This window comes from Procambarus clarkii, chromosome 11 (assembly GCF_040958095.1).
Source record: "Procambarus clarkii isolate CNS0578487 chromosome 11, FALCON_Pclarkii_2.0, whole genome shotgun sequence".
NCBI lineage: Eukaryota > Metazoa > Arthropoda > Malacostraca > Decapoda > Cambaridae > Procambarus > Procambarus clarkii.
In genome coordinates, this window is record NC_091160.1 from 33,956,724 (window position 1) to 33,983,542 (window position 26,819).

At 37.1% G+C, this 26,819-nt stretch overlaps 2 protein-coding genes across 6 annotated transcripts in view; one reads left to right on the plus strand and one right to left on the minus strand.

Annotated features, from left to right (window-relative positions):
- The window catches only part of LOC123758282 (tripartite motif-containing protein 2), a 27,666-nt gene extending 21,054 nt beyond the window's left edge, over window positions 1-6,612 (minus strand). For 2 of the 5 annotated variants that reach the window (XM_045742468.2, XM_045742465.2), the window contains exons 1-3: window positions 6,462-6,612; window positions 4,586-4,656; window positions 428-464 (exon numbers count right to left, since the gene is read on the minus strand). In XM_045742468.2, coding sequence (XP_045598424.1) covers window positions 428-459 — 32 coding nt within the window. In that variant the 5' untranslated portion in view covers window positions 460-464; window positions 4,586-4,656; window positions 6,462-6,612. The remainder of the gene's footprint in view (window positions 1-427; window positions 465-4,585; window positions 4,657-6,461) is intronic. The other 3 variants (XM_045742466.2, XM_069322544.1, XM_045742467.2) reach the window with 3 other exon arrangements.
- Window positions 6,613-12,468: 5,856 nt separating this feature from the next.
- Window positions 12,469-25,626, plus strand: LOC123758281 (lipid scramblase CLPTM1L). The gene is made up of 12 exons (XM_045742463.2): window positions 12,469-12,572; window positions 14,260-14,438; window positions 15,047-15,238; window positions 15,687-15,800; window positions 16,761-16,891; window positions 17,738-17,881; window positions 18,447-18,588; window positions 19,019-19,207; window positions 22,413-22,603; window positions 23,220-23,355; window positions 24,407-24,522; window positions 25,453-25,626. Exons 2-12 carry the CDS (start codon window positions 14,271-14,273, stop codon window positions 25,547-25,549), a joined length of 1,620 nt encoding a protein of 539 aa, XP_045598419.2. The 5' UTR covers window positions 12,469-12,572; window positions 14,260-14,270; the 3' UTR covers window positions 25,550-25,626.
- Window positions 25,627-26,819: the final 1,193 nt, after the last annotated feature.

Sequence of the window (26,819 nt, forward strand, 5' to 3'; positions counted from 1 at the left end):
GGAAATAAAAACCCAGTCAGCCAAATATACAATGATATATTAACATGCAATTAAATATTTATTAACCCCAATAGTTTTCAGTAATTAGAACAACATTTGGTATACATGACATTTATAAAAGCAAGATACGCACAAAAAACTGCAGTATTACGGTACAGTAATTCCTTTATCCCCAAGAGGACTGACATGTGACAGAAGCCTTCACATATCTTTAACTTCTGTTAATAAGTTGGAAAGAAAACTGGTAGTTGTAAGTTCGGACTTTTCATTCTTATTTGGCATATTCAAAACTTATGCATACTTTAAGACTGTAACCTAAAGATATACCATACAGTCAGACTGAAGATTTGAAATATATATATATCATGTATAGAGCAAACACATAAAAAGAAACATGTAGCAAAAATAAGATTAAAGCAATACTCACTGTAACTGGAACGCGGGTCGACAACACCACATTACTCCTGCAAATATACCCATTACATTAACATGCTAACATGCCAAATTTAGCTAGAATGTTGCAACATTAAAAATGATAAAATAGAATGTCAAGAAAAGCTCAACAATAAAATCATCATAACTGTGATGCTCAACAGTATTTCTATATAAATTATGCTATCCTCTTGAGGTTATCTTGAGATGATTTTGGGGCTTTTTAGTGTCCCCGCGGCCCAGTCCTCAACCAGGCCTCCACCCCCAGGAAGCAGCCCGTGACAGCTGACTAACACCCAGGTACCTATTTTACTGCTCGAAAAATAGTTCGAATACCCTGCACTGTAGAATAAACATTTTGATTCTGTACAAAATTTTGTTTCACTAAACTTCTGTATTGTTAGTAGTACTGTATTTACCTTGTGTACTGTTAGTAATATTACCGTGTGTATTGTTAGTAGTATTACCCTTGTGTATTGTTAGTAGCATTACCTTGTGTATTGTTAGTAGCATTACCTTGTGTATTGTTAGTAGTATTACCTTGTATATTGTTAGTAGTATTACCCTTGTGTATTGTTAGTAGTATTACCTTGTGTACTGTTAGTAATATTACCGTGTGTATTGTTAGTAGTATTACCCTTGTGTATTGTTAGTAGCATTACCTTGTGTATTGTTAGTAGTATTACCGTATTGTTAGTAGTATTACCGTGTGTATTGTTAATAGTATTACCTTGTGTATTGTTAATAGTATTACCTTGTGTATTGTTAGTAGTATTACCTTGTGTATTGTTAGTAGTATTACCGTATTGTTAGTAGTATTACCTTGTGTAATGTTAGTAGTATTACCTTGTGTATTGTTAGTAGTATTACCTTGTGTATTGTTAGTAGTATTACCTTGTGTATTGTTAGTAGTATTACCTTGTATATTGTTAGTAGTATTACCCTTGTGTATTGTTAGTAGTATTACCTTGTGTATTGTTAGTAGTATTACCTTGTGTATTGTTAGTAGTATTACCCTTGTGTATTGTTAGTAGTATTACCCTTGTGTATTGTTAGTAGTATTACCTTGTATATTGTTAGTAGTATTACCCTTGTGTATTGTTAGTAGTATTACCCTTGTATATTGTTAGTAGTATTACCCTTGTGTATTGTTAGTAGTATTACCTTGTATATTGTTAGTAGTATTACCCTTGTGTATTGTTAGTAGTATTACCTTGTATATTGTTAGTAGTATTACCCTTGTGCATTGTTAGTAGTATTTACCTTGTGTATTGTTAGTAGTATTACCCTTGTGTATTTTTAGTAGTATTACCCTTGTGTATTGTTAGTAGTATTACCCTGTGTATTGTTAGTAGTATTACCCTTGTGTATTGTTAGTAGTATTACCTTGTGTATTGTTAGTAGTATTACCCTTGTGTATTGTTAGTAGTATTACCCTTGTGTATTGTTAGTAGTATTACCCTTGTGTATTGTTAGTAGTATTACCCTGTGTATTGTTAGTAGTATTACCCTTGTGTATTGTTAGTAGTATTACCTTGTGTATTGTTAGTAGTATTACCCTGTGTATTGTTAGTAGTATTACCCTTGTGTATTGTTAGTAGTATTACCTTGTGTATTGTTAGTAGTATTACCCTGTGTATTGTTAGTAGTATTACCCTTGTGTATTGTTAGTAGTATTACCCTGTGTATTGTTAGTAGTATTACCTTGTGTATTGTTAGTAGTATTACCCTTGTGTATTGTTAGTAATATTACCCTGTGTATTGTTAGTAGTATTACCCTGTGTATTGTTAGTAGTATTACCCTTGTGTATTGTTAGTAGTATTACCTTGTGTATTGTTAGTAGTATTACCTTGTGTATTGTTAGTAGTATTACCCTTGTGTATTGTTAGTAATATTACCCTGTGTATTGTTAGTAGTATTACCCTGTGTATTGTTAGTAGTATTACCTTGTGTATTGTTAGTAGTATTACCTTGTGTATTGTTAGTAGTATTACCCTGTGTATTGTTAGTAGTATTACCCTTGTGTACTGTTAGTAGTATTACCCTGTGTATTGTTAGTAGTATTACCCTTGTGTATTGTTAGTAGTATTACCTTGTATATTGTTAGTAGTATTACCCTGTGTATTGTTAGTAATATTACCCTGTGTATTGTTAGTAGTATTACCCTGTGTATTGTTAGTAGTATTACCCTTGTGTATTGTTAGTAGTATTACCCTTGTGTATTGTTAGTAGTATTACCTTGTGTATTGTTAGTAGTATTACCTTGTGTATTGTTAGTAGTATTACCTTGTGTATTGTTAGTAGTATTACCCTTGTGTATTGTTAGTAATATTACCCTGTGTATTGTTAGTAGTATTACCCTTGTGTATTGTTAGTAGTATTACCCTTGTGTATTGTTAGTAGTATTACCTTGTGTATTGTTAGTAGTATTACCTTGTGTATTGTTAGTAGTATTACCCTTGTGTATTGTTAGTAATATTACCCTGTGTATTGTTAGTAGTATTACCTTGTGTATTGTTAGTAGTATTACCCTTGTGTATTGTTAGTAGTATTACCCTGTGTATTGTTAGTAGTATTACCTTGTGTATTGTTAGTAGTATTACCCTTGTGTATTGTTAGTAGTATTACCCTGTGTATTGTTAGTAGTATTACCTTGTGTATTGTTAGTAGTATTACCCTTGTGTATTGTTAGTAGTATTACCCTGTGTATTGTTAGTAGTATTACCTTGTGTATTGTTAGTAGTATTACCCTTGTGTATTGTTAGTAATATTACCCTGTGTATTGTTAGTAGTATTACCTTGTGTATTGTTAGTAGTATTACCCTTGTGTATTGTTAGTAGTATTACCCTTGTGTATTGTTAGTAGTACCGTAATATCTTCTGTAATATTAATAGTATTACCTTATGCACTGTGAGTACAGTACTATTCCTTGTTTTGTGTGTGTACAATTATGTATTATTAATTGTTAGTACTATTATTTACTATTAGTACTATTTTCCTATGTACTGTTACTATATGTATCTACATATACTGCATTTAAAATAGCAGTTCTTGAACAGTGGAAAACTTTGGATAAATATGTCCGAAAATCTTTGCCCCTTTGGGTAAAAAGCCCCTTTGGATAAATCTGCCTGAAACGCTGCACGTACTAGTGGCTTTACAAGAGTGTAATAACTGTACTATGCTATGTATTCTCACAAACCCAATGTACCTTCTTGTATATAAATAAATAAAAAATAAAAAAATATTTATACATTTTTCAGTTTATAAAGTGAAGACCAACTTGCCCTAAGCTAATGTTGCAGTTTATGATGTAAACTTGCTGACCAAACACCACAATGCATCTCAAAGCAGTCAATATATATACTTAAGCATTCAATTCATTACACTGCATGATACAAGAAGATAGATCGAATCTGCAACAAGATTCTCTTTTTCCCATAAACAGAAATATCAGAATTGTACCTTACAAGATTCACAATTGACATCCAAGGTGATGAAACATACAAGAACGTGCAAGCAGCCTGGTCTTCTCATGTCAGAGTTCCGTCATTAGACATGCCAGTCCTGAATAATTCAAGGTCAAGGAAAATATTGATCCCTTTCCCAATAATCAACAAATCTAACCAGTATGTACACACTGGATGCACTGAAGTAGTAGTAGCAGGACCCAAAACATTTAAGTGTTAGTACAATATACTGATCAAGTATTGTACTGTACAGTAGTATGAAATGGAGCACAATAAAATTAAATGTATCAATATTATTAGTTCGAGTGGTGCACATTATGCTGAGTGAGAGACCCTTCTGAATATCTGTTAACCCAGAGAATCCCACCATTGTGGTACCGTTTCAACCACACCTATTTCAAAGCTTATATTCCCTAGTCAAAATAAGAAAAATTCCACTATGCATCATTGTGTTACTCCACACAGGTCTTCCCAATTTATGCAAGCACCCAAGAATTGCTCTGTCATCCCATGCAAACACCATTAATTATACTGTACTTCCAAGTAATACACTCAAGCAAAATTAATTACTGTATAATACATTAGCGCTAGCTCAAAGCAAAAGTCAAAATTACTATTCATCACCATAAAATTTATCTTTCAAGAGTATTAATTTGTTTAATATCCTCTCAGCCTACATACCTTATTCACTCATGTCGCGAGGACACAAGTTCGGGCAGTACAGTAACTCCACTTCCCATTCAATTTAAACTCTGTGAAAGATGTTTAACATTTAGAAAACATCACAAGTAGCCAAAACTTGTATATTTATATTTTCATAATGTTCAAACTGAATATAGTAAAGCTACTAGCCTCCAGTCAACATATAAAGTTACTTATACAGTATTCAAAATAAATGTATACTGTACTGTATATAGATAGATAGACGAGATAAATAGATAAATAGATAAATAAATAAACTTATTGTATGACATGAAAGACACCAAAATCTTGTCAATGCAAGCAGTACAGTATATGCAATACTTAGGTGATGATAATATCCCCAATACCTGAAAGAAGGCAACCCAAATTACCTTACTCACAATGTATTCGGTCACCTGGGTGCTGGCATCATCGTATAAAACACGGTTTACCTATATTATTCTATAACATATTTGACACATGGAGCTTCAACATCCTAATGGCTGAGTAATGGGGGTGGATGTTGAAATGTTCGGAGGCTTCTGTTAAGGAACCCTCTAAGCATTATATATATATATATTACTATATGTGGTAGTATGGGGTGTCAGCATTTACTCTAGATAGCATACAGTAATTGTTAGTACACTGTATAATAATGCTTAGTTTACAGAAAAGCTTAGCTTATATTAATGTTTAGTGTATTGTATAATAATGCTTAGCTTATACAGTAGTAATATTTAGTGCACTGTATAATAATAATGTCTAGCTGACAGAAATGCTTAGTATACATGGTCATACATTTGACAACATGGTCAAAAGCACTGCAACCTAGGAATCAATTGAATCCTCTAGGATTCCAATGAAGCCAGAAATCAGGGTTTCACACAATGCCCCCCTCACCCCCCCATCCATGTACGCTGGCTTGTAATTTAGGAAGTCAACCTCAAACACTTCTCTTGTCAAATGCACAAAGAAATCATATTAATGTGATGTATCAGAGCATACTGTGGAAGCACATTACACATGTGCTGAATATGAAAGGGTATTATCAGGGGAAGGCATCAAGCTATTATGACTACAGTATATAGCATTTGGGAAGGGGGTCAGGATAAGGATTTAGGATGGGACGGGGGGTGAATGAGTTTAGTTTTACATAAGCAGAGGCTTCCATGTATAAGCCAATAGACCTTCTCCAGTTTTGTTCATTTTTTTAATATTAGCTAATTTTAGCTTTTGAGCGAGTTGGGTATATGATAGACTACCATGTAACTCACATTTCCTTTTTTTTATTTGATCAGATAATAGCCGTCAGGTTTAATTTAGTAGTATGTTACCTATGAATATACAGAGAAAAATCTCCCATTAGCACAGTTAGAGCTAACATACAGTAAGCCTAAGGCCCATCTGGACAAATACTCTAGCGTATTTGGATATACATTAAAATATAAAGACATATACACAAAGCCTTGAAGGAACCTTACACCAAGGTGTACTTAATCACAACCACAACTAAAAATGCTAATCTAATGAACTGTCAACATTTCTTTCAAGTCAACACCCACATTATAGTCGCCTCCGCCTGTGGACGCTCTTAATTAAGAAATGTTAAAAAACAAACTTTACCATCACAATAGGAAGAAGAAAAAGCACTTGCTGATTACATTCAGCCAAGAAGTTGGGTAGAAAACCTGAATATAAATTACGGAAATTAAAAAAAATATAGATTGACAGTAGACGATGTTGAGAATTCCCCCAGCCTGCGTAGGACAAGGAATCTTCCTTCACTAATCCCCTCACACAAGCTCACCCCAGCAGGTATGACCAATTACCAGCCGGCTGTGGCACTCACTGGCACTGCTGGGGTTAACATGCCTACCTGTAGAGACGGGAGGAAGCCTTAAACCCCGCCAAAACCTCCCTAAATCCCATCAGCACCTGGTCGGATCAGCTGGCCTCTGTGCTCTGTTGTTATCGTCTGTTGTTGCTCGCGTTGCTAACAAATGTGGAAACCACTACTTCATATATCTACTTTCCGGGCTTATGTTCTAACTTTGATACCATTGGTTTTTTGGATAGGATTGTTGCCTGCTTCAACACGGCTCGAGTATGCTTTCTATTGGCCAGGAATTGGGAAAACATGTAGGAAGTTCTCCGTAATTGGATTCTCGCACAATTTTTGGCAGTGGTGTGGCGAGAGCAGTCGATAGGCCGGGGCGGCGCGAGCAGTTCATTCACTCCTATATTATCACACCTTCACCTCCAACTTTCTTCCTCAATATGCTTCTTATTCTCCTCTGCTTTATCATGGTGCTTAAAACTTGAGTTAGCTTCTTTTCTTCAAGTTTACCCCCCTAAGAATCTCGGCATTTATATTTTTTAAATAATTATTAGAATTGGCAATTAAGTATACCTTAACTATTAATACCTGAATTTACCTTAGAGCCACTAACACTCTAGTGGCCTCGACGAGGACAGGAAGCTGGCAGCTTGTCAAAATAAGTCACCCAATTTATCCTAATGATTTTATCTAGCTGAATTTTGAAATTGAGCAGTGCTTTGGCATTTACGGCTTCGGCGGGTAGGCGGTTCTATGGGTGAAGAAGCATCTCCTGTTTTCTTTCCTACACAATTGTGGTTTGTTGAGCCTGAAGCCCTTGTTCCTTGTTTGTGTTACATCTAACCTTGTGAAGAAGTTGTCAGGATCAATATCCTCCAAATTCTTGAATATTTTAAAAGTACGTGTATGTTCAAGTACGTTTATTGAGACGATAAAATACATCTCAAAAGGATAGAGTATCTTAGGCTATTTCTACCCTCTCGATGCTGTAAGATGGTGTAGCAATTGCTCAAGTGGTCGGGCTCCTTATGCAACTGTTAGGTCTTCTGGGGTGTGGCTGGTCGGGCTTCCGGTTGTGTAGCTGGTCGGGCTTCCGGGTGTGTGACTGGTCGGGCTTCCGGGTGTGTGACTGGTCGGGCTTCCGGGTGTGTGGTTGGTCGGGCTTCCGGGTGTGTGTGTGGCTGGTCAGGCTTCCGGGTGCGTGTGACTGGTCGGGCTTCCGACCCGATCATCATCATGTTAATGTCAGGTGAACAGACCCATTAGGTGATAGGAAACGCTCCCAACAATATCTGTTCCGCCCGGGATTCGAACACGGCTTTCTCAATTGTGAATCGAGAACGACTCCGACTGCACTAAGTGGGACGCTTAAAATTCAGTACTTGGCAAAGCAGGTATATGCACGGGTACCTTTCTCAGTAAGAAAATCCCAGAATAGCGGCTCTTCTTTACGGACCCGGTACTATAGTCGGGTTCAAACCAAATCAAATGTTTATTCAGGTACAGTACATACATACAAGGTGAGATACAAACATTGGTGGATTTATAGAGCTAGTACATACAATACCTAAAGCCACTATTACGCAAAGCGTTTCGGACAGAAAAACACTAAGACTAAAACTTAATACCAATTGAGATTAAAGTATAAATTGTGTTGAAACAAATAAAAAATAAAAATAGAGGGGGAACATGGTAGAAAAATAGCAAATATACAATTTGGTTAACAAACAGCATTGTTTAAAATAGGACATGGGTTGACATTTAGGGGGTAAGGTATTTAGGGGGTATCTTAAACTGGTTGAAAGAGGTACGGTCTTTTACATGATTGGGAAGGTTATTCCACATTCTGGGTCCCTTGATTTGTAGAGCATTTCTAGTTTGATTAAGTCGTACTCTTGGAATATCAAAAAGGTATTTGTTTCTGGTGTGGTGCTCATGGGTTCTGTTACAACCTTCAATGAAGCTTTTAAGGTCAGGATTGGCATTACAATTCAGCGTTTTATATATATATATATATATATATATATATATATATATATATATATATATATATATATATATATATATATATATATATATATATATATATATATATATATTAGTATATTTTGGTAGCAGTCTTTCCTGTAGACATATATTATTAAATATGACCGAAAAAGTAAGATTAATAATTCTAACACGAATTTTCTCTATCTTTCTTACATTTCTTTTCACTGTTGATGGTAATTCAAAGATCAATTCTCCAAAATTCATTTTTATTTCTAGTCTGACGCGACACTTGAGCGCATTTCGCAAAACTTATTACATTTTCAAAGACTTTAGTTTACAAACACACAACTGAAACTGAATAGAGCTTACACATCTTCGAGGTTTATATCTACATTTGGGTGAGGTGGATGAGGTGAAAAACGAACTTTTAGCAATGGGTATTCAATGGGTATTAAATTCCAACACAAGACAGAACACGAAACAATGGGTATTGAATGGGTATTAAATTCAAACACAAGACAGAACACGAAACAATGGGTATAGAATGGAAGTAATTGTAGAAAGCCTATTGGTCCATATTTCTTGATGCTTCTATATTGGAACGGAGTCTTGAAGTGGGTAGAATATAGTTGTGCATTAATTGGCTGTTGATTGCTGGTGTTGACTTCTTGATGTGTAGTGCCTCGCAGACGTCAAGCCGCCTGCTATCGCTGTATAATAATAATAATAATAATTTTTATTTAGGTAAGGTACATACATAAAGAGATTTTACAAAGTTTGTTGGCTTTATAGATAGAGCTAGTACATACAATGCCTAAAGCCACTATTACGCAAAGCGTTTCGGGCAGGAAAAACATTAATGACTAAAGCTTAAAACTAATGGGAAAAAGAATAAAATGTGTTGAGAACAAATAAAAATAGAGGTAAAAGAGGGGGGAACATTGTTGAAAAAGCAGCACAAATACCATTACAAATTATTACAGAAAATTACATTCAAACAGCGTTGATTTGAAAAAAAAAAAAAAAAAAAAAAAAAAAAAAAACATACATGGGTTGACAACAGAGGGGTAAGGTAGGTTACAGAGAATTTATTAGGTATAGCTTCGTTTTTAACTTAAACTGGTTGAGAGAGGTACAGTCTTTAACATGGTTGGGAAGGTCATTCCACATTCTGGGCCCCTTGATTTGTAGAGCATTTCTGGTTTGATTAAGTCGTACTCTAGGAATATCAAAACTGTATTTATTTCTGGTGTGGTGCTCATGGGTTCTGTTACAACCTTCTATGAAGCTTTTGAGATCAGGATTGGCATCCTGATCAGGATTGGTATCTATCGATGATTTCTGTGTTGTTTGCTAAGATTTCTCTGGTGATGGTTTGTTTGTGGGAAGAGATTATATGTTCCTTAATGGAGCCCTGTTGCTTATGCATCGTTAAACGCCTGGAAAGAGATGTTGTTGTCTTGCCTATATACTGTTTTTTTTGAGGCTTACAGTCCCCAAGAGGGCATTTGAAGGCATAGACGACGTTGGTCTCTTTTAAAGCGTTCTGCTTTGTGTCTGGAGAGTTTCTCAGACACAAAGCAGAATGGTCATATTTAATAATATATAAATATATATATATATATATATATATATATATATATATATAATTATATATATATATATATATATATATATATATATATATATATATATATATATATACAAATACCATAGTTGAGATAAGGATAGATAAGGGAGTAATAGAGCATCACCAGGGCAGGGCGAGGTACATAATATCTGATTTTAGAAAGAATGCCAACAGTTTTTGAAACTTTTTTTAGATATATTTAGAATGTGTTCCTGGAAATTCAGCTTGTGGTCAATGAGAACGCCAAGGAATTTGCCATCTACTTTGTTACACATTTGGGTATTGTTTATCCTGAGATTTATTTGATTAAAGGATTTATTGCCAAGCAAAATATAGAAAGTTTTGTCAATGTATGTGGGTAAGTTTGTTGGCAGTTAGCCAGAGATGGACCTTATTTAGCGCAATATTCACTGTGACATTTAGAGCAAGGGGGTCAGGACTGGAGTAAATGAAGGTTATGTCGTCAGCAAAAAGAATTGGTTTGAGGTGTTGGGAGGCATTTGGAAGGTCATTAATGTAGATGAGAAAGAGGAGAGGGCCAAGTATGCTGCCCTGTGGAACACCAATGTTGATGGGTAGGGTGGGAGAAATAGAATTATTCACAGAAACACACTGGAGCCTGTCAGTAAAGTAAGACTGAAGGTATTGCAGGGAGTGACCTCTGACTCCATAATGATGTAATTTAAGAAGAAGGTTTTGGTGGTTGACAGTGTCAAAAGCCTTACGCAGGTCCACAAATAACCCAACAGGGAACTCATTTTTATCAAGAGCGGCATGTATCAAGTTAATAATAATAATAATAATAATAATAATAATAATAATAATAATAATAATAATAATAATAATAATAATTTTTATTTAGGTAAGGTACATACATAAAGGGATTTTACAAAGTTTGTTGGGTTAATAGATAGAGCTAGTACATACAATGCCTAAAGCCACTATTACGCAAAGCGTTTCGGGCAGGAAAATCATACTAATAAGTGCATCGTTAGTGCTGTTTTGGGTCTGAAGCCATATTGACAAGAGCTAAGTATATTGTGTTTGGCTAGATAAGAGTAAAGCTGCTTATAGATTAGCTTTTTAAATATTTTTGACAAGGTTGGTAGAATTGATATAGGTCTGCAATTGTTGACATCAGTGAGATCACAACATTTATGGACTGGGGTTACTCTCGCTTTTTTTTAGAATATTCGGAAAGGTTTGGAGTTCAAGTGATTTGTTAAAAAGCAATGCAATGACAGGAGCTAGAAATCTGGAGGCTTTTTTGTAAATTAGAGATGGTATCTCATCAAGGGCACTTGACTTAGTATTACGGGAAAGGATTACCTCATTTAACATCAAATTAGCGGGAGCTAGGTACAGAGACTCTGGATAGTTACCTGTGAGGTAGTCTATAATATTAGTTAGTGAGAATGGAATATCATGAGCAAGGGATGAGAAGAACAAGGGATGGGACCAATGGATGAGAAGAACCTATTGAATTCAGTAGCAGTGTCAGAGGCTGAAAGCACACCATCGTCATTGGATAGGAGTTGGTTTTTTATTCAAAATCTTTTTTATTCTAATATTTGGAAGATAGTGATCCATGTTTTCTTAATGTTGCCCTGAATTTGGGTAAATTTATTTTCGTAGTATTTTATTTTGGCTCTTCTAATTATTTTAGACAGCATTGATGAGTAAATCTTTGAAAATTCTTTGGAGACGACTCCTAACCTATACGTCTTCTCAAGGTCATGTTTTTTTATTAATAAATTTAAGTATACCCTTTGTAAGCCATGAAGTGTTTAACCTTTTATTTGTGACTTGTTTCGTTAGCATAGGACAGTGGGAGTTATAAAGGCTCAGAGTTTTCTTAAGAAATGTTTGCACTGCTAGGTTGATGTTCACTATGTTACCTAATTCAGCCTCCCAGTTGATATTAGCAGCAGCAGCAATAAAGTTGCTTATAGAAGTTTCATTATGCTAGCCTAAAGCTTATATGCCTTGTATCTGGAGGTGGTTTATTAATGTGGGTTAGGGCAACCTCACATATGCTGCGTATCTATGTATCAGTCTAGCTGGACAAAGTTGAGACTTTTAGGGGGAAGGGGTTCTTCAGATGATCCAATTACATTAAACTATATTTGCAATTTTTGCTTTATGATATTTTTAAAATGACAATAATGAAAAAAAGCCAATGTTCCAAGTTCGGGTTAAGTTGCTCGTATTATCCTAACTTGAAATCATTGTGTCTCATTTTGATTACCGGACTTTAATTTCGTATCTCAAAACATTAGAATATTAGATAATATTTTAATATTATAAGGAAATTACAGATATTTACACAAATGTTTAAATGGCATATAATAAAATATAGGTATATTGATAAAGAAAGTTTAAATAATGTAGGTAATATGTTATAAATATGAAGAATATGGTAGAAGTGTCGGGAGTGTGAGGCGGGTTTAGTGAGCGGCCGGTGTGGCGGTGAAGGCTGTCACTTGTCACCCACAGCGGGTCCTCCTCATCTCCACCCTCCTCGCCCCCAGGTAATTACCTCAGTCTCCATCTATTCGTCAACTTTTGGATCTTTTACGCATGGTGAATAACGCGGCCAAATCGCACTTAGCATAATATTGTGGGGAAAGTGCAAGGTATCTGGGAGATTTAAAGGAGAAAACGTGGAGCAGCAGCCCTCTTAAATTTTTAATTCATCTGAAATTGTTTAATTCATTTTAATAGTAATGTGCTGAAGTAGTTGATACTAGCACCAAGCAAACAATGCAGAGTGAGAATTGCAACAGTATAAATCCGTAGTGGAATGGCTAACTCGATTGCAATTATACAATGAGGATAAATAATTGTGAATCGTATATTTTGTTTTAACTTATTTGTTTCATTTTGTCGGAGACGAGCATCCCGTGCTTATATATGGTAAGCTTATATAGAGGTTTCTCCCAGCGTGCAACCCCACAAGAAGCTGCCTAAATCCTGAATACCTATTTACTGTTGGGTGAACAGGGTTATGAGATGATACGAAACGTACCCAAGCATTTCTGTCCCGCCTGGGATTTGACCCCAGGGATTCCCAATTGTGTGTCTTAGAACGAACTCAGCTGTGCTACGGAGACTTCCTTCCAAGTGGTGTTAGGTCCAGTGATATTTGTTCAGTTTGTGATGAATGTTGTTTTAAGGTTCGTGGGGCCTGGCCACCATGCAGTTTTAATGTATTTCAGGACTATAACAGGGGCAGTACTGATACATGTGGGCTAATAATTTCTTCTCATAATGACTATTTCAGCTAGAATCACTGCTTAAACATTTCATACGAAGACACTTTCATTTATGCAAACTAACTCAACTATATATGTACAAACATTTATAAATAAAGAATTCAATTTCAATTTAAGCAGTTACCTCAAATATTGTTGGATTCTGTCCCATTTTGCATTCCTTCTCCCACATCCCATCCCAAATCCTTATCCTGATCCCATCCATTACAACTACTGCTATATACAGTAGTTGTAATGGCTTGGTGCTTTCCCCCTGAAAATTCCCTTCCCTTTGCCATTAGAACCCCCGTCAAGCAGTGACTGGTTGTTCTGGGGATTGAATGCTCACTTGATCTGGAAGACATTTGAATATAGCTAGTGAAGCTCTTCTGATAAGAAGATTTAAGGGGCAGACTGTGTTCTGTCCTCTAGGGGATGATCTATGTGGCTCTCCAGCTTGACTTTCTGTTGTGGAAGCTGAGAATTGTTTATATATCCCATAGTTACACAAGTTGAGGTCATCCAGAGCTAATTACTATATCAAATGTTTTTTTTTTTTTTTTTTTTTTTTTTTTTTTTTTTTTTTTTTTTTTTGGAGATATATACAAGAGTTGTTACATTCTTGTACAGCCACTAGTACGCGTAGCGTTTCGGGCAGGTCCCTGGAATACGATCCCCTGCCGCGAAGAATCGTTTAAAATCAGTGTTGGTGGCACTGGATAAATTATTAATCAATCGGCTTAAAATTGCCTATACTGTAAATTCAGTATCTTTGAGTTTGAAGGAAAACTGGTTAAACTGCAGACTTAATACCGTATGGTGTTGTTTTATATGCAATCCTTATAAATGAAAGGTAAAATTCCAAGCAGAAATGCTCAGTATAGAAATTTCAATGAAATAAATTATGTATTTGTACTACATATACTGTGTTGTATAGAGTTGTAAGACTTTAATTTTGTTTCAGGGAAGTTGAGGATGATAGGTGGGTACCAATTTCCCTCCCTAACAACAATTATATGTGGTTTGTTTGCGGCTTACATCATACAGTCAGCATGGACCCTAGGCCAGCTCTTCATCACTCCAGACTGCCCGGACCCTTCAAAATGCATACTTCCACTCATTGCCAAGAACCCTAAACTGCAGGTTAGTCATTCTAGTTTGTACTACAAGTAATTCAAAGAAAATGGAGAAAAAGCACAACTAGTCATCATGGCCACTTCGGGCATGGTCTACCAATTTGGCCACTTCGGGCATGATCTACCAATGTGGCCATTACAGGCACGGCCCACCACCGTGGCGGCCACTACAGGCACGGCCCACCACCGTGGCGGCCACTACAGGCACGGCCCACCACCGTGGCGGCCACTACAGGCACGGCCCACCACCGTGGCGGCCACTACAGGCACGGCCCACCACCGTGGCGGCCACTACAGGCACGGCCCACCACCGTGGCGGCCACTACAGGCACGGCCCACCACCGTGGCGGCCACTACAGGCACGGCCCACCACCGTGGCGGCCACTACAGGCACGGCCCACCACCGTGGCGGCCAGTACAGGCATGGCTCACCACCGTGGCCCCCCTGAAATCCTTGCCTTGTACTAATTAAAACACCCTGTTCATATTCTGTGGCAGGCCAGTTTCCCTCATGGTATAAAAATGGAAATAAGTTGCTTAATTCATACAGATCCTTGTAAATTGCAACAATATTTAAATATGCATATCATCTCATTTTATTGTTATTTCCAACAGTTACTGGCATTTACGTCTCAGAAAACAATGCCAGAGTATGCTAGCGACCTTCACCTTATCCACCATGTGCAAGACTTTGACTACACAATGGAGCAGGAGACAACAGTGGTGGTGCCGATTCCCAGATGGGTTCGCAACAATGGCTCAATGTATCTCCACATTTTCCTGACTTCGCGTGGAATTGATCCACATGTGAGAATCATAATTTTATTCCCAAGTTACTACTTTCATATGCAGTACTGTAATATTTTAGAATAATTGGATATACAGTATAAACATTTGTATATAAACAGGTTTGTTTGATTTTGTGTAGGCTTCCCTCTTACAGGTATATTTTTGGTTAGTATGAACATTGAAATATTTCAGTACAGTACTGTGATGTATATTGTTCAGTTGTCTTTCCATTCCTCATAATAATTTTGGTTTTAGTGATACAGTATATTGTTAAGCACTTTTATAGCTGCCACTGAGTCACTTTTTATTGTGTTCATGCATTACTGTACCAAGTGAATGAAGCCACAAATGCTGACAATAGTGTAGAGTTTAAACCCCACATTGGGAGAAGTCTATTAAATTGAAATTTTGAATAATTAGCATTATTTATTCGGTCCTTATTACCCAGCATTCTTTTTGCCTTTAGGAATGGGGAAGTGTGGTAAACGATGAGAATTCTGTGTATGGATTAGCTCATTTAACACAATACCACATTCCTGACGCCACAGCTTTCAACTTACTGGGCAAGGAAAAAGATGAGGTTGGTGCAGTGTCTTAACAGGTTATATGAAAATACATTTTCCGTACAAAAATTTATCTTTTTCCTTTCTATTACTTTTTAATAATGAACCATATTCAAAATGATGTTTAATTTGCTGTCTTTTTAATCTTTTTCCAGAGGGCTCCTGTAACAGATTTTACAGGAGCACTCTGGAAAGTCATTCCAGAGTGCTCTGGAATTCTCCATTCTCCTGTTTAGATAGTAGTTTTTGTATTTGTGTGCACCATAGTACAAGGATTTCCAGTCTAAGCAATTAGATAGGAGAACTTTGTGCTACAGTATTCACTCTATAGAGTCAGAAAAAACGAAGCCAAGAAACATACGTAAATATTTCTAGACCTAGTATAGCGCACACATGTACTATTTTAGGCCTCAGATATCGTGTATTAAGCCTAGGAAGGTTAGGTTAGGTTAGTTTAGTTTGGCTTTGCGACATAAGTGGAAATTAGTTTCGGTTTGTCCAACTCGGTAGTGACGATTTCTCCTTTCTAATTTCGTTGTACGTCAGTATATGTACTATGGTCCTCATCATTACTATAAGTACTGTACTACCAAAACAGGAGGATGGGCTGGATTTTAAGCTTTGCAATATTTTTAAAATGTCATTTCCCTGAATCTTTAAAATAATGGAGGTACTTAAATAACTTAGACTGGTCAGCACAACAAAAACCTTGCTACTTACAAGTTGACACTTAATCCTCAATGGTCTTAATATTCTATCTAAGTTCTACATGCATAGTCATACTGGCTCGGTGCTTTTCCTTGATAATTACTAGTGCCTTATCCTTACTTTATTATACGGCTAGCTCTCCATTCTTAGTGTGCAGTATTTGCTACTATTAATTCATATTTATCATTTTCATGGCATATATTTTTCCTTTAATAAAATTATGGTGTCGGAATTAAAAACCAAAATATTTACTGTATTTATTTTTTCAGATGGGAAAACCATCTTCTCAAGGATGGAAACCAGTTACACACTTCCAGTCTCTAGTTGTGTTCAATATTCTTACTGACCCCGTCCGTCTTCCACGCAAAGATATGCCCTATGATATTGGGCATTCACTGAGGTAGTTAGTCAATGACCAAAATGAAATAATAATTAATTTGAAGCAAAGTTGAAGTTCTTAGGTTAGCGTAATTGTTTTAACGGAAGCTACAAAGTAATAAAGCTTTGTTGGTTTTTCATTTTATTTCGTAAGTTTGCATAGTTATTGATTGTCAGAAAATACTGCATATTGATTTAGGTGTGGTATTGTAAATGTGAAGCAGTTGCGCAGTGCTATAATACTGATGCCTTGCCACCTCCCTGGATCTTGGCCATCAGGACGTGGCCACAGCAGAAATGTTTCCAGTTGCACCTCACTTGGTCTAGGAAGCATGAATGTATAGACAGACTGAGGACTGCTCTTCGAAATTACATACAAGTGAGAAAGAGGGAAGGAAGATGCAAGAATGTAAATTAGTTATGAGCGTGAGAAATTTGAATAAGAGACTAATAAGAAGCTGTTGACTAGTAAATAACGGATTTAGAATAAATTTTTATATTGGATTGTTCCCTATGACAATATCAGTGGAGTAGACACAGCAAATCATTGACAGAGACATTTTGTAAATGGAGATCTTAGTTTTAACTTGAAAGCCAATAGAGTGATAACATTTCAATAATGAGGGTAACAGCTGTACTGAAATTAATCCCATGATTGAATTTAAGCTTAAAAAATACTGTGCTTGTGAATATTTTTAGGAAATAGAGTATTTGACCTGATCTAACTCTGAAAATTAAATGTAGTTCATATGGTATAAATCCAGTGTTTGCCTGGGGAGAAGATACAGTAGTTGCAATTCAAGGAATAGTCTCAACCGGTTTGTAAAGATTAGATATGTTTTGTGATGTAACTCCTCTTTCATTATAGGTTACATCCCAGTGGTAACTACCTGCCAGTACTCCACGTTGACCGCCTGAGTGCTCGCCTTCGTGATCTTGTTGAAATAAAGCCGTCCTCCAAGGAAGCAAACCTAACCCTTAGATATGCACCCATTTCATATGGCAAACTGAGGTAAAATGATTATATATTATTGATTTTGTTGGGTGGGAATGTTAATGCAGTACTGAGTACAGCATTCAATGCAAATGGTCTCATCATAAGAAATTTGGTAAATTTTTAAGCATAGTTAAGCAAAAATAATTGTTGTTTTAGGATGACAAAATTGCATTAACAAATGTCACTTAAGCCAAAAGATAAATAATTAAAGTTTTTTATTTTATTGATTATTTTCCAGTTACTTGTATTTTCATTGTATTTCTTATGATTTTTATTAAAAGTTAGACTTTTACATCTTTGAGAGATGTCTAAAATTGATGGTTGTTAAATATTGCAGACACTGTATTTTTGCAATATGTATGCCCAACCACTTGGGCTGGACGTTAGAACGACGGTCTCTCTTCATGCAGGTCGGCGTTCAATCCCCCGACCGTCCAAGTGGTTGGGCACCATTCCTTCCCCCCATCATATCCCAAATCCTTTTAGCCTAATCCTGATCCCTTCTCAGTGCAATATAGTCGTAATGGCTTGGTGCTTCGTATAGTTCCTTTTTTCCTTGCAATATGTGTGTACTTTTCAGACTATGGATGCAGTTTGAGGGAGCTCTTACCCCAATGGCTCACTTAGGCTTCACTGTCAAAGACTTGGATGAAGTGAAGGGTATTTTCTCCGATACCAACCTCTACTTCCTTTTTATAACCTTCCTCGTTGCAGCGTTACATGTAAGCCATCATGTTACAGTATTCTCTAGTTATGTGCTTCCATTTTCATCATCAACTTGTCATTGTGTTTTGCAGTCTATTGATCTATCTTGTTTTTTTTCCCCTTTGAACTACTACTATTACTTGTTTGGTCACCTGATAAGCTCCATAAAGCATTTCAAACATTTAAAATTAAGGAAAGATTTACAAATTTTACTTAATTATCTATGATCTCTTTTAGTGGATTTGCAATAATGCATCACTTATACCAAAATATGTAAAAATGGCTCATTTTCTGGTTGAAGGGCAAAAGAATCTAGACATTAAGAGTACTTTACAGTAGCCAGAAGAGCAATAGGAACTACAGATTTAGTTTGATATGTATATGCCAATAAATCCATGTACAGGGTACATTTAATACTGTATATAATATATTTTTTTAATCTTCCAGCTGTTGTTTGACTTTTTAGCCTTCAAAAATGATATATCCTTCTGGCAAAGACGTAAAACTATGGCCGGGATCTCGACATCTACTGTGGCATGGCGTGCCGTGTCCCAGATAATCATCTTTCTGTATCTCATGGATGAGAGCACAAGTTTATTGGTCTTGATACCTGCTGGAATTGGTGGTATCATTGAGGTAAGTGGAAACTATTGCTGTATAAGCCAAAAATCTCATTTTAATTTTGTGTAATTTCAACTGGTGTGTGTTGTACTCCACAAGTACAGTACTCCACGTTGACCATGTTTTTACACCTGAGGTGGTGTAGTGACACTGGACTTAAGCTTATGAAAGTGGAAAGAAAGCTACAGTATTTAGATGGATTATTCATTTTTTCACTTAAAAATTAAAAAAAAACAGGCCAAGGAATTATATAATTTCTATTAATATTTTGATTACAGTATACAGTATTTAGTTGAATTTACCCAAAAGCCACCCAAGAATTAAGTGACCACAATGGGGACAGGAAGTTGGCAGCTTGTCAAAGGTTATCTTGAGATGATTTCGGGGCTTTAGTGTCTCCGCGGCCCGGTCCTCGACCAGGCCTCCACCCCCAGGAAGCAGCCCGTGACAGCTTACTAACACCCAGGTACCTATTTTACTGTTAGGTAACAGAGGCATAGGGTGAAAGAAACTCTGCCCATTGTTTCTCGCCAGCGCCCGGGATCGAACCCGGGACCACAGGATCACAAGTCCAGCGTGCTCTCTGCTCGGCCGACCGGCTCTGAGCGGTCCTCCTATTTTCCCCTAATTTTCCTGATAATTTTTTCCACCTGGATTTTGAACTGTAGTAATACCTTGGTATTTACAGCATCAGTGGGTATGCCGTTCCACGGGTTTATATTTCAATGGATGAAAAAGCATCCCAGGTTTCCTGCCCTACATTGTAACCTGTTGAGCTTCAAGCTGCTGCCCCACATATATATGTGTTACACGTGACCTCTTAGAGACACGGTCCGGATTAATATCCTCCATTTTGCTCAGTATTTTAAGAGTTTGTATGAGATCTGTCCTGTCATGTCTGGTTCCTGTCGTGTCTAGTTTGCAGTGATGGTTCTCTTGCCCCTCGGCTTTCCCTGCTATGAGAGTCGACTCGGTTATGAGATAATGTTTGTAACTCTATGTTGTACTTTTGCCAAGGAAGATATCTCCTGAAGAGGTGGTCTGCATCCTTGGATACAGTAATCCAGATGGGAGGGCGTACCAGGGATCTCTATAATTGAATAATCACCTTTACTTTGAAGTCAAAGGTTTGTTTGACTATTGCTTTTTTTTTTTTTTGCTGTAGCTTTTATTTGTTATGCAACTTTTAATGACTGGTTGATTGTGACTTCTTGGTCCTTTTCTTTCTATTAATCAGCTGCATGATAGTTTTGATGATATAAAACTTCATTGTTTGTGTGGGTTATGCAACTAATCTGTAAAGAATATAATACCTTAATAAATGTGTGTTCATATATATATCATAAAAATTAGAGACTGTAAACAGACTTGGTTGTACAGAAAAGCTGCAATCGGTATAATTTTAAATGTGCTACACAAATTATGATGTAATTACAAAATAAAACCATTCACAATTTATTTGCTCTGTTGCAAACAAAAGGGAAAACATTGCAAGTTTTCTAGACTATAGGGCCCAGCAATGTGGCAGATTTTACATGCTTCTATTGAAAAAGTAAATTGCTGGCAGGATGGGGAAATGGCTCTTCAATTTCCTAATGAACCGGACCCAAAGAGTGGTGGTTGATGGCGAGGTCTTCGCGGTCCACCATGACAAGCTCAGTCCACCGGGGTGCTGCGCTTGCCCCAGTGCTGTTCCTCGTTCTCATTAAATACTTGGACAGATCTATAGTACTGTATCATTCTTTGTAGATGATGCAAGGATTTTTGTGAGAGTTGACAATATGAACGATACGGTGGACCTCCAAACTGATGTGGGTTGGGTCTTCCAGTGGGCCAATGATGTTATCTTGAGGTTATCTTGAGATGATTTCGGGGCTTTTAGTGTCCCCGCGGCCCGGCCCTCGACCAGGCCTCCACCCCCAGGAAGCAGCCCGTGACAGCTGACTAACACCCAGGTACCTATTTTACTGCTAGGTAACAGGGGCATAGGGTGAAAGAAACTCTGCCCATTGTTTCTCGCCGGCGCCCGGGATCGAACCTGGGACCACAGGATCACAAGTCCAGCGTGCTGTCCGCTTGGCCGACCGGCTCCTTGTTCAACGGAGTTCATGTTCAACGTTCAACGAAGTCCATGTTCAACGAAGATGAGTTGCAGTAAGGGAAAACATGTCAGACAGGAACCTCATGTGAAATGCAGTCAAATGGCACTAGAAAGAAAAAGTAACAAAAGATTTGGGAGTAATCATATTGAAAGACCTTACATTTAAAGAAAACAATAAAGTACCTGTCAAAACTGCAAGAAAAATGAAAGGTTGGATATCAGTAACCTTTCAAACAAGAGATGCCAAACCGATGATACTTTTGAAGACACTAGTGCTCTCTGGGGTGAGATATTATTGCACCATAACAACCCCCATTCAAAGCTGAAGAAATTGGTGACCGGAGAAATTGCTGACCTGTCCAAATCCATCCAATAAACCATCTAAATTATTGGCAATGTTTACAATTTCTCATTGTGTTTTCAAGAATGCAGGTGAGTGACATAATAATTTAGGCTTTCAAAATATTGAAATATCCTGAGCTCTTATTGCATTTAACAGAGTGCTTGATAAATGCTTTCAAACTATACCTGATAAAGTGCAGAATATGAGCAGCGGCATCTAACAGCCTGGTTGACTTGGTCACCAACTAAGAGGCCAGGTCAGAGACAGGGCTGTGGGGACATTAATACCCAGAACCAACAAAAGATAGTCAAATGGTCGTCGTCCCTTCACTTTCTAGTGTGTGGTCTGGTCAACGTACTTCAGCCATGTTATTGTGACTCATTGCCTACTAGATTAACTTGGTTACTCTCTTATATTTTTGTGTGAATGAATGTTTTCTGGGGGGAGCCCCTATGGCTTCCAGTCGATGGCAGACAGAATACTTCCAATTACACGGGGGTTTCTATAGGCTGTTGCTCCCCTTGCCTCTCTAGAGGGGGCCAGGTTCTGGCTCGTGGTCCCCGGTAGGCCCATAAGAACTCCATACACATGACTGATGCCAAAGTCTGACATTAGCATATCAGCCTAGTAAGCTCTAGGGAGCCTCCGGTACTCACCCAGAAAATGGCGTTTCATTACATTCAACACTGATTTTTTAACATTTTCCATCAGTTATTTTGTTATCAATAATAAAGATAAAGAGTAAATTACAGTACTGTACTTTGACTTCTCCACAGCTTTGGAAGGTAACGAAAGCATTCCATATCAAGTTTGAAGGTTGGCGTCCACGATTCCACCGTTCAAGGACGTCGGCCGAGAGTGTCACTCAGGCTCTTGACTCTCAGGGAATCAAGTACCTCAGCTATTTGTTGTATCCATTATTAATTGGTGGTGCGGTGTACTCGCTTATGTATACTCCACATAAGAGGTAAGTGTTTTCATGTATTGAATTTGATACTTGTTTTGTTTTTGCCTGTATCATATTTTGTTCTAATAGTGTAGTCCTTCTTAGCATATTGGTATTTTGAAAGGTTCACATATAATTGTACAGTACTTTTTTTTCGTCTAAATGAAGAAGCCAAAAGTACAAATAAAAGAGGAGTGCTGGGAGGTGTAGACAATGATTGATCAGCACTAGCATCCTCTACCTCTCCCAGCCTTGTACACGGCTCATTACACTCTTACGAGTTTGTATTGTCGGCAACAGGAAGCTTGTTGGGTATATCGAGCTGTCTTTGGCCAATAACTAATGTATCAAGGATGCAACGAACAACAGTTGCCTAACCCTTAGGTGCCTGTTTAACCCCATGATGAATGTAAGCATGGGTGTAAAGAAATATGCCCAGGAATCAAATTAGAGACCATTCGGTTGTTAGCCAAGTGCACTGAACTGCTGGCATGCCAGGCCATTGTACTTTACCATGAGTCGATGAAGTATAATAGAAATATTAGACTTAACAGGTTGTGTAACTGAACAGGCGGGGGATGGAGATTTTGTTGTATGCTGCCTGTGAATGACAACCTGCTTTGTTATTACATTGCAGTTGGTATTCGTGGGTGATCAACTGTCTAGTGAATGGTGTCTATGCTTTTGGGTTCCTGTTTATGCTTCCACAATTGTTTATCAACTACAAGCTGAAGAGTGTTGCACATCTCCCGTGGAAAGCCTTCATGTACAAAGTAAGTACAGGACCCCCTCGTTGTCTAAGATGTAACAAACAAATATTTTTAACATTACTTTTCTGCTCCCAGCTGTGCTGCTCCACCCCCTCCCCATCCCCCAGGGTGCGACATTTGCTGATAGTGTCCTCACAAGTGATGGAAATGGGTTTTGGGAACAAGGTATAACCTGCTGCTGGGAACAAGGTATACCCTGCTGCTGGGAACAAGGTATACCCTGCTGCTGGGAACAAGGTATACCCTGCTGCTGGGAACAAGGTATACACTAAAGGTATATCCAGGATTTATGCTTGCCCATCACGATGGGGGTCCCTCAATTAGTATAATAAACAAGTAATTATACTTCATAGAAACTTGACAAAGGCCACTAGTACAGAAATTCAACACAAAAATAAACCTAGAAATTGAGAAGTAGGGGACTGGCATAATACCCATGCCGGTCAAAATTCTATCACTCCCCCCCCCCCCCCCCCAATAATAATACATAATTGTATTATTATTGCATTTTTTTCTACGAAGAACCTCCCTTGCCCCCCCCCCCCCTACAATGTAAATTTATATTTATTGTTCAGTACAGTATGTGGAAATGCAAAATAAATTTGTTGTAATTAAAGAAAAAATTGAGCTTTTTATAAGCATCTTAAGAAATTCTGCTGATTTGAATGGTAGTGTGATTGGGCCCCTGGAGCACCCGGTTGTGATCCTGCAGTGCTCAGGGTGCCTTGTAAGTCTTAGAGTTGGTCTGTTAATTATGTTAATGTGCGACAGTACTCGTGAGATGAAGTGATAAATAAATTATTGAGCGTTATGTCTTAATCTTTTTATAAAATAAGTCGGTGTGATCGTTAATAATACAGTATTAGTATCATTTACTGAAACAATATCATCATTCAATTAAAGGTCATTATGTGCTAAAAGTTATATTGCCCTCACCCGTAATGCAATTAAGCATTACACGCATTACACTCATGGGTGAATTTAGTATAAGTGTTTTGTATAATTACATGCAGAAAAATATACAGCTAATTCATTTTTCTTTTTTTTTTTCCAGGCTTTCAACACATTTATAGATGATCTCTTTGCTTTTATCATTACAATGCCCACAGCCCACAGAGTTGCTTGCTTCAGGGATGATATTGTGTTCGTCATCTATCTTGTCCAAAGATGGTAAGTAACTATGATGATAAATACTGTAGTTAAAACTCATAGGCAGTATCTGATAAGGATCCGAGGCTTCGTATTACTTTTGTATTGATGGGGGATCTTTGCAGCCAGGTGCAGAGCTGACTAATGTTGCATGAATTGTATGGGTGGATATGGTAATAGGCAGCTCAACGTGCATTATTGTGATTATAAACAGCATATCATTGAGAGCATTAATTAGGTATATCATTACTGAATAAGTATCCTCTTAAAAACATGACTTTCAGTATTTAGATCATTTAAATGTTTTGGAACATCGGTAAATGCTAGTTGACTAATAGTTTATACATCCACCTGTGCTGTAATTTCCATAGTTGCAATCTTGAGTGTTTATTGAAGCAATTTGACAGCACCTTGAATCCCCAACCCGTCCTACTAATAGAGCGTCGCATTTTGACGTATACTTTACCCAAGACCAAAAACTGTCGTACTAGGAAATGGTAGCAATTCACGAAATTGACATAATGTTCCAGTTTCTGTTTTGGGTCCTCTGGTAGGTTAGAAGAGGGCACTTTAGTGCGACAGTTTCTTGATGCTGGGAAACCTTAGGAGGACGGGCTGGAAGTTACCTTAAAGTTACATTGAAGTGTTTCCGGGGCTTAGCGTCCCCGCGGCTCGGTCATCGACCAGACCTCTGATGAATCCCAGGCTTTTGAAATGAATTATGTGGCGCTAAAAGGATTATAGGTGTGGCTAAATATTCCTGCATGTCTTTACCTTTATTAATAATGTAATATTTACGACAATAGAACAATGAATAAGAAGATAATTCATGTCAATACTTTTTGCAAAAATATTCCTTGGGCATAATTTAGTCACTATATAAAAAAAATAGGCTGGATTGAAGAAAATAATTTGAGAAGGATAAGTCTAAGATGCTTTAATTTATCTTAGGATGTATCCAGTTGACAAGAGTCGCATAAATGAATTTGGAGAATCTGGAGAGGAACAACAGCAGCAGCAGCAGAAGAAGAAGAGCAAAAAGGAATAAGCTATTTATTTTTTCAACTAAGTTTGAATATATATTTTGAACTTGCTGGAAACCTGACAATAAACAAATGCTCTTTATTGTGTAAGACAATCAAAACTTTCCTCTTTTATTGGAGCTAATACAGCAGTGTGTACGTGTGTGTGTGTGTGTGTGTATGTGTAGTCACACATGCTCATGTGTGTGTATGTGTAGTGCAGGTCACACATGCTCATGATTGTCTATTATTGGAAGTATATCCTGTGTGGATCATTGCCATTTATGACAGATACTGTTAGAGCCAGTCGCTGAGCAACAATATTAGATATTTCATACTCTTATTTGCATATACACGTTCATACATAGGTGTGAATTTAGTCATATTTTAATAGCTTGTGGGGTCAGATTATTGAGCATTATTACTTTCTGAGTTCTGGTGCTTGGCCTTGAGCCCAAAATGTTGTTATATTCCAGTCAAGTTGACACAAGTGTAATGAACCAATTTTGACCAAAAGCTAAAGCCACAGCTATTAATATTGACCTTAACAATACCACCCACACAAGTTGTCTATTAGCATTGTATTAAGCTTTGTGCAATATTGTGAGGAACATATGCTAATTGAGGACTCAAGTTCACAGAGAAAAGAAATGGCTTGAATTAAGTGTGTTGAGAGAGCCAAATAGGCTACGTGCAACTATCCTAGCATATCGATCTGTGATCAATCTTGCACACGATTATAAACTAGGACTGTACTGGCACTGGAGACTTTTAATATCAGAAGTCCAATCATAGACAGAGGCAATTTACACTAAAAATGACTTGCTCTGGTGGTGGTGTTGTAATGTGGTCTTATACTTACAACAAAGGCAATTTTATTTAATTGTTGTATCTTTTAGACCTGAATTTAGCAGATGTGACTGGATTTGAAGCAAACTTAATGCCCGTCAAAAAAAAAAAAAAAGTATATAATATATATATATAATATATTGTATATAAAATATTATATATAAAATATTATATAGCGGAGTACCACCTCTGGTGCAATTATAGGGACCCACAGCCTCAAAGAAGGGAACACAGAGCATTCAGAGAAAAACTTGCCATTTAACTCTGAATACGTATGAGTGTTCGCTTCTCCTACCACCCCCCTTTTTTTTATAGTGTACACTTTATTATGCAAGGTTATACATATAATATTATATTATTATTCTATATAATATTATATTATATTTATTCAAATCTTTTTGTAATGATTGGGTGCAGCTGAGAACTGCATCCACTTTTTGATCTTAG

Excerpts from the sequence above, each read along its gene's own strand:
- LOC123758281 (XM_045742463.2), top strand. The coding sequence starts at position 14,271 with ATGATAGGTGGGTACCAATTTCCCTCCCTAACAACAATTATATGTGGT. Across the intron at positions 15,239-15,686 it reads CGCGTGGAATTGATCCACAT|GAATGGGGAAGTGTGGTAAA; the intron begins GTGAGAATCATA and ends TTTTGCCTTTAG. Across the intron at positions 19,208-22,412 it reads GAATTGGTGGTATCATTGAG|CTTTGGAAGGTAACGAAAGC; the intron begins GTAAGTGGAAAC and ends ACTTCTCCACAG.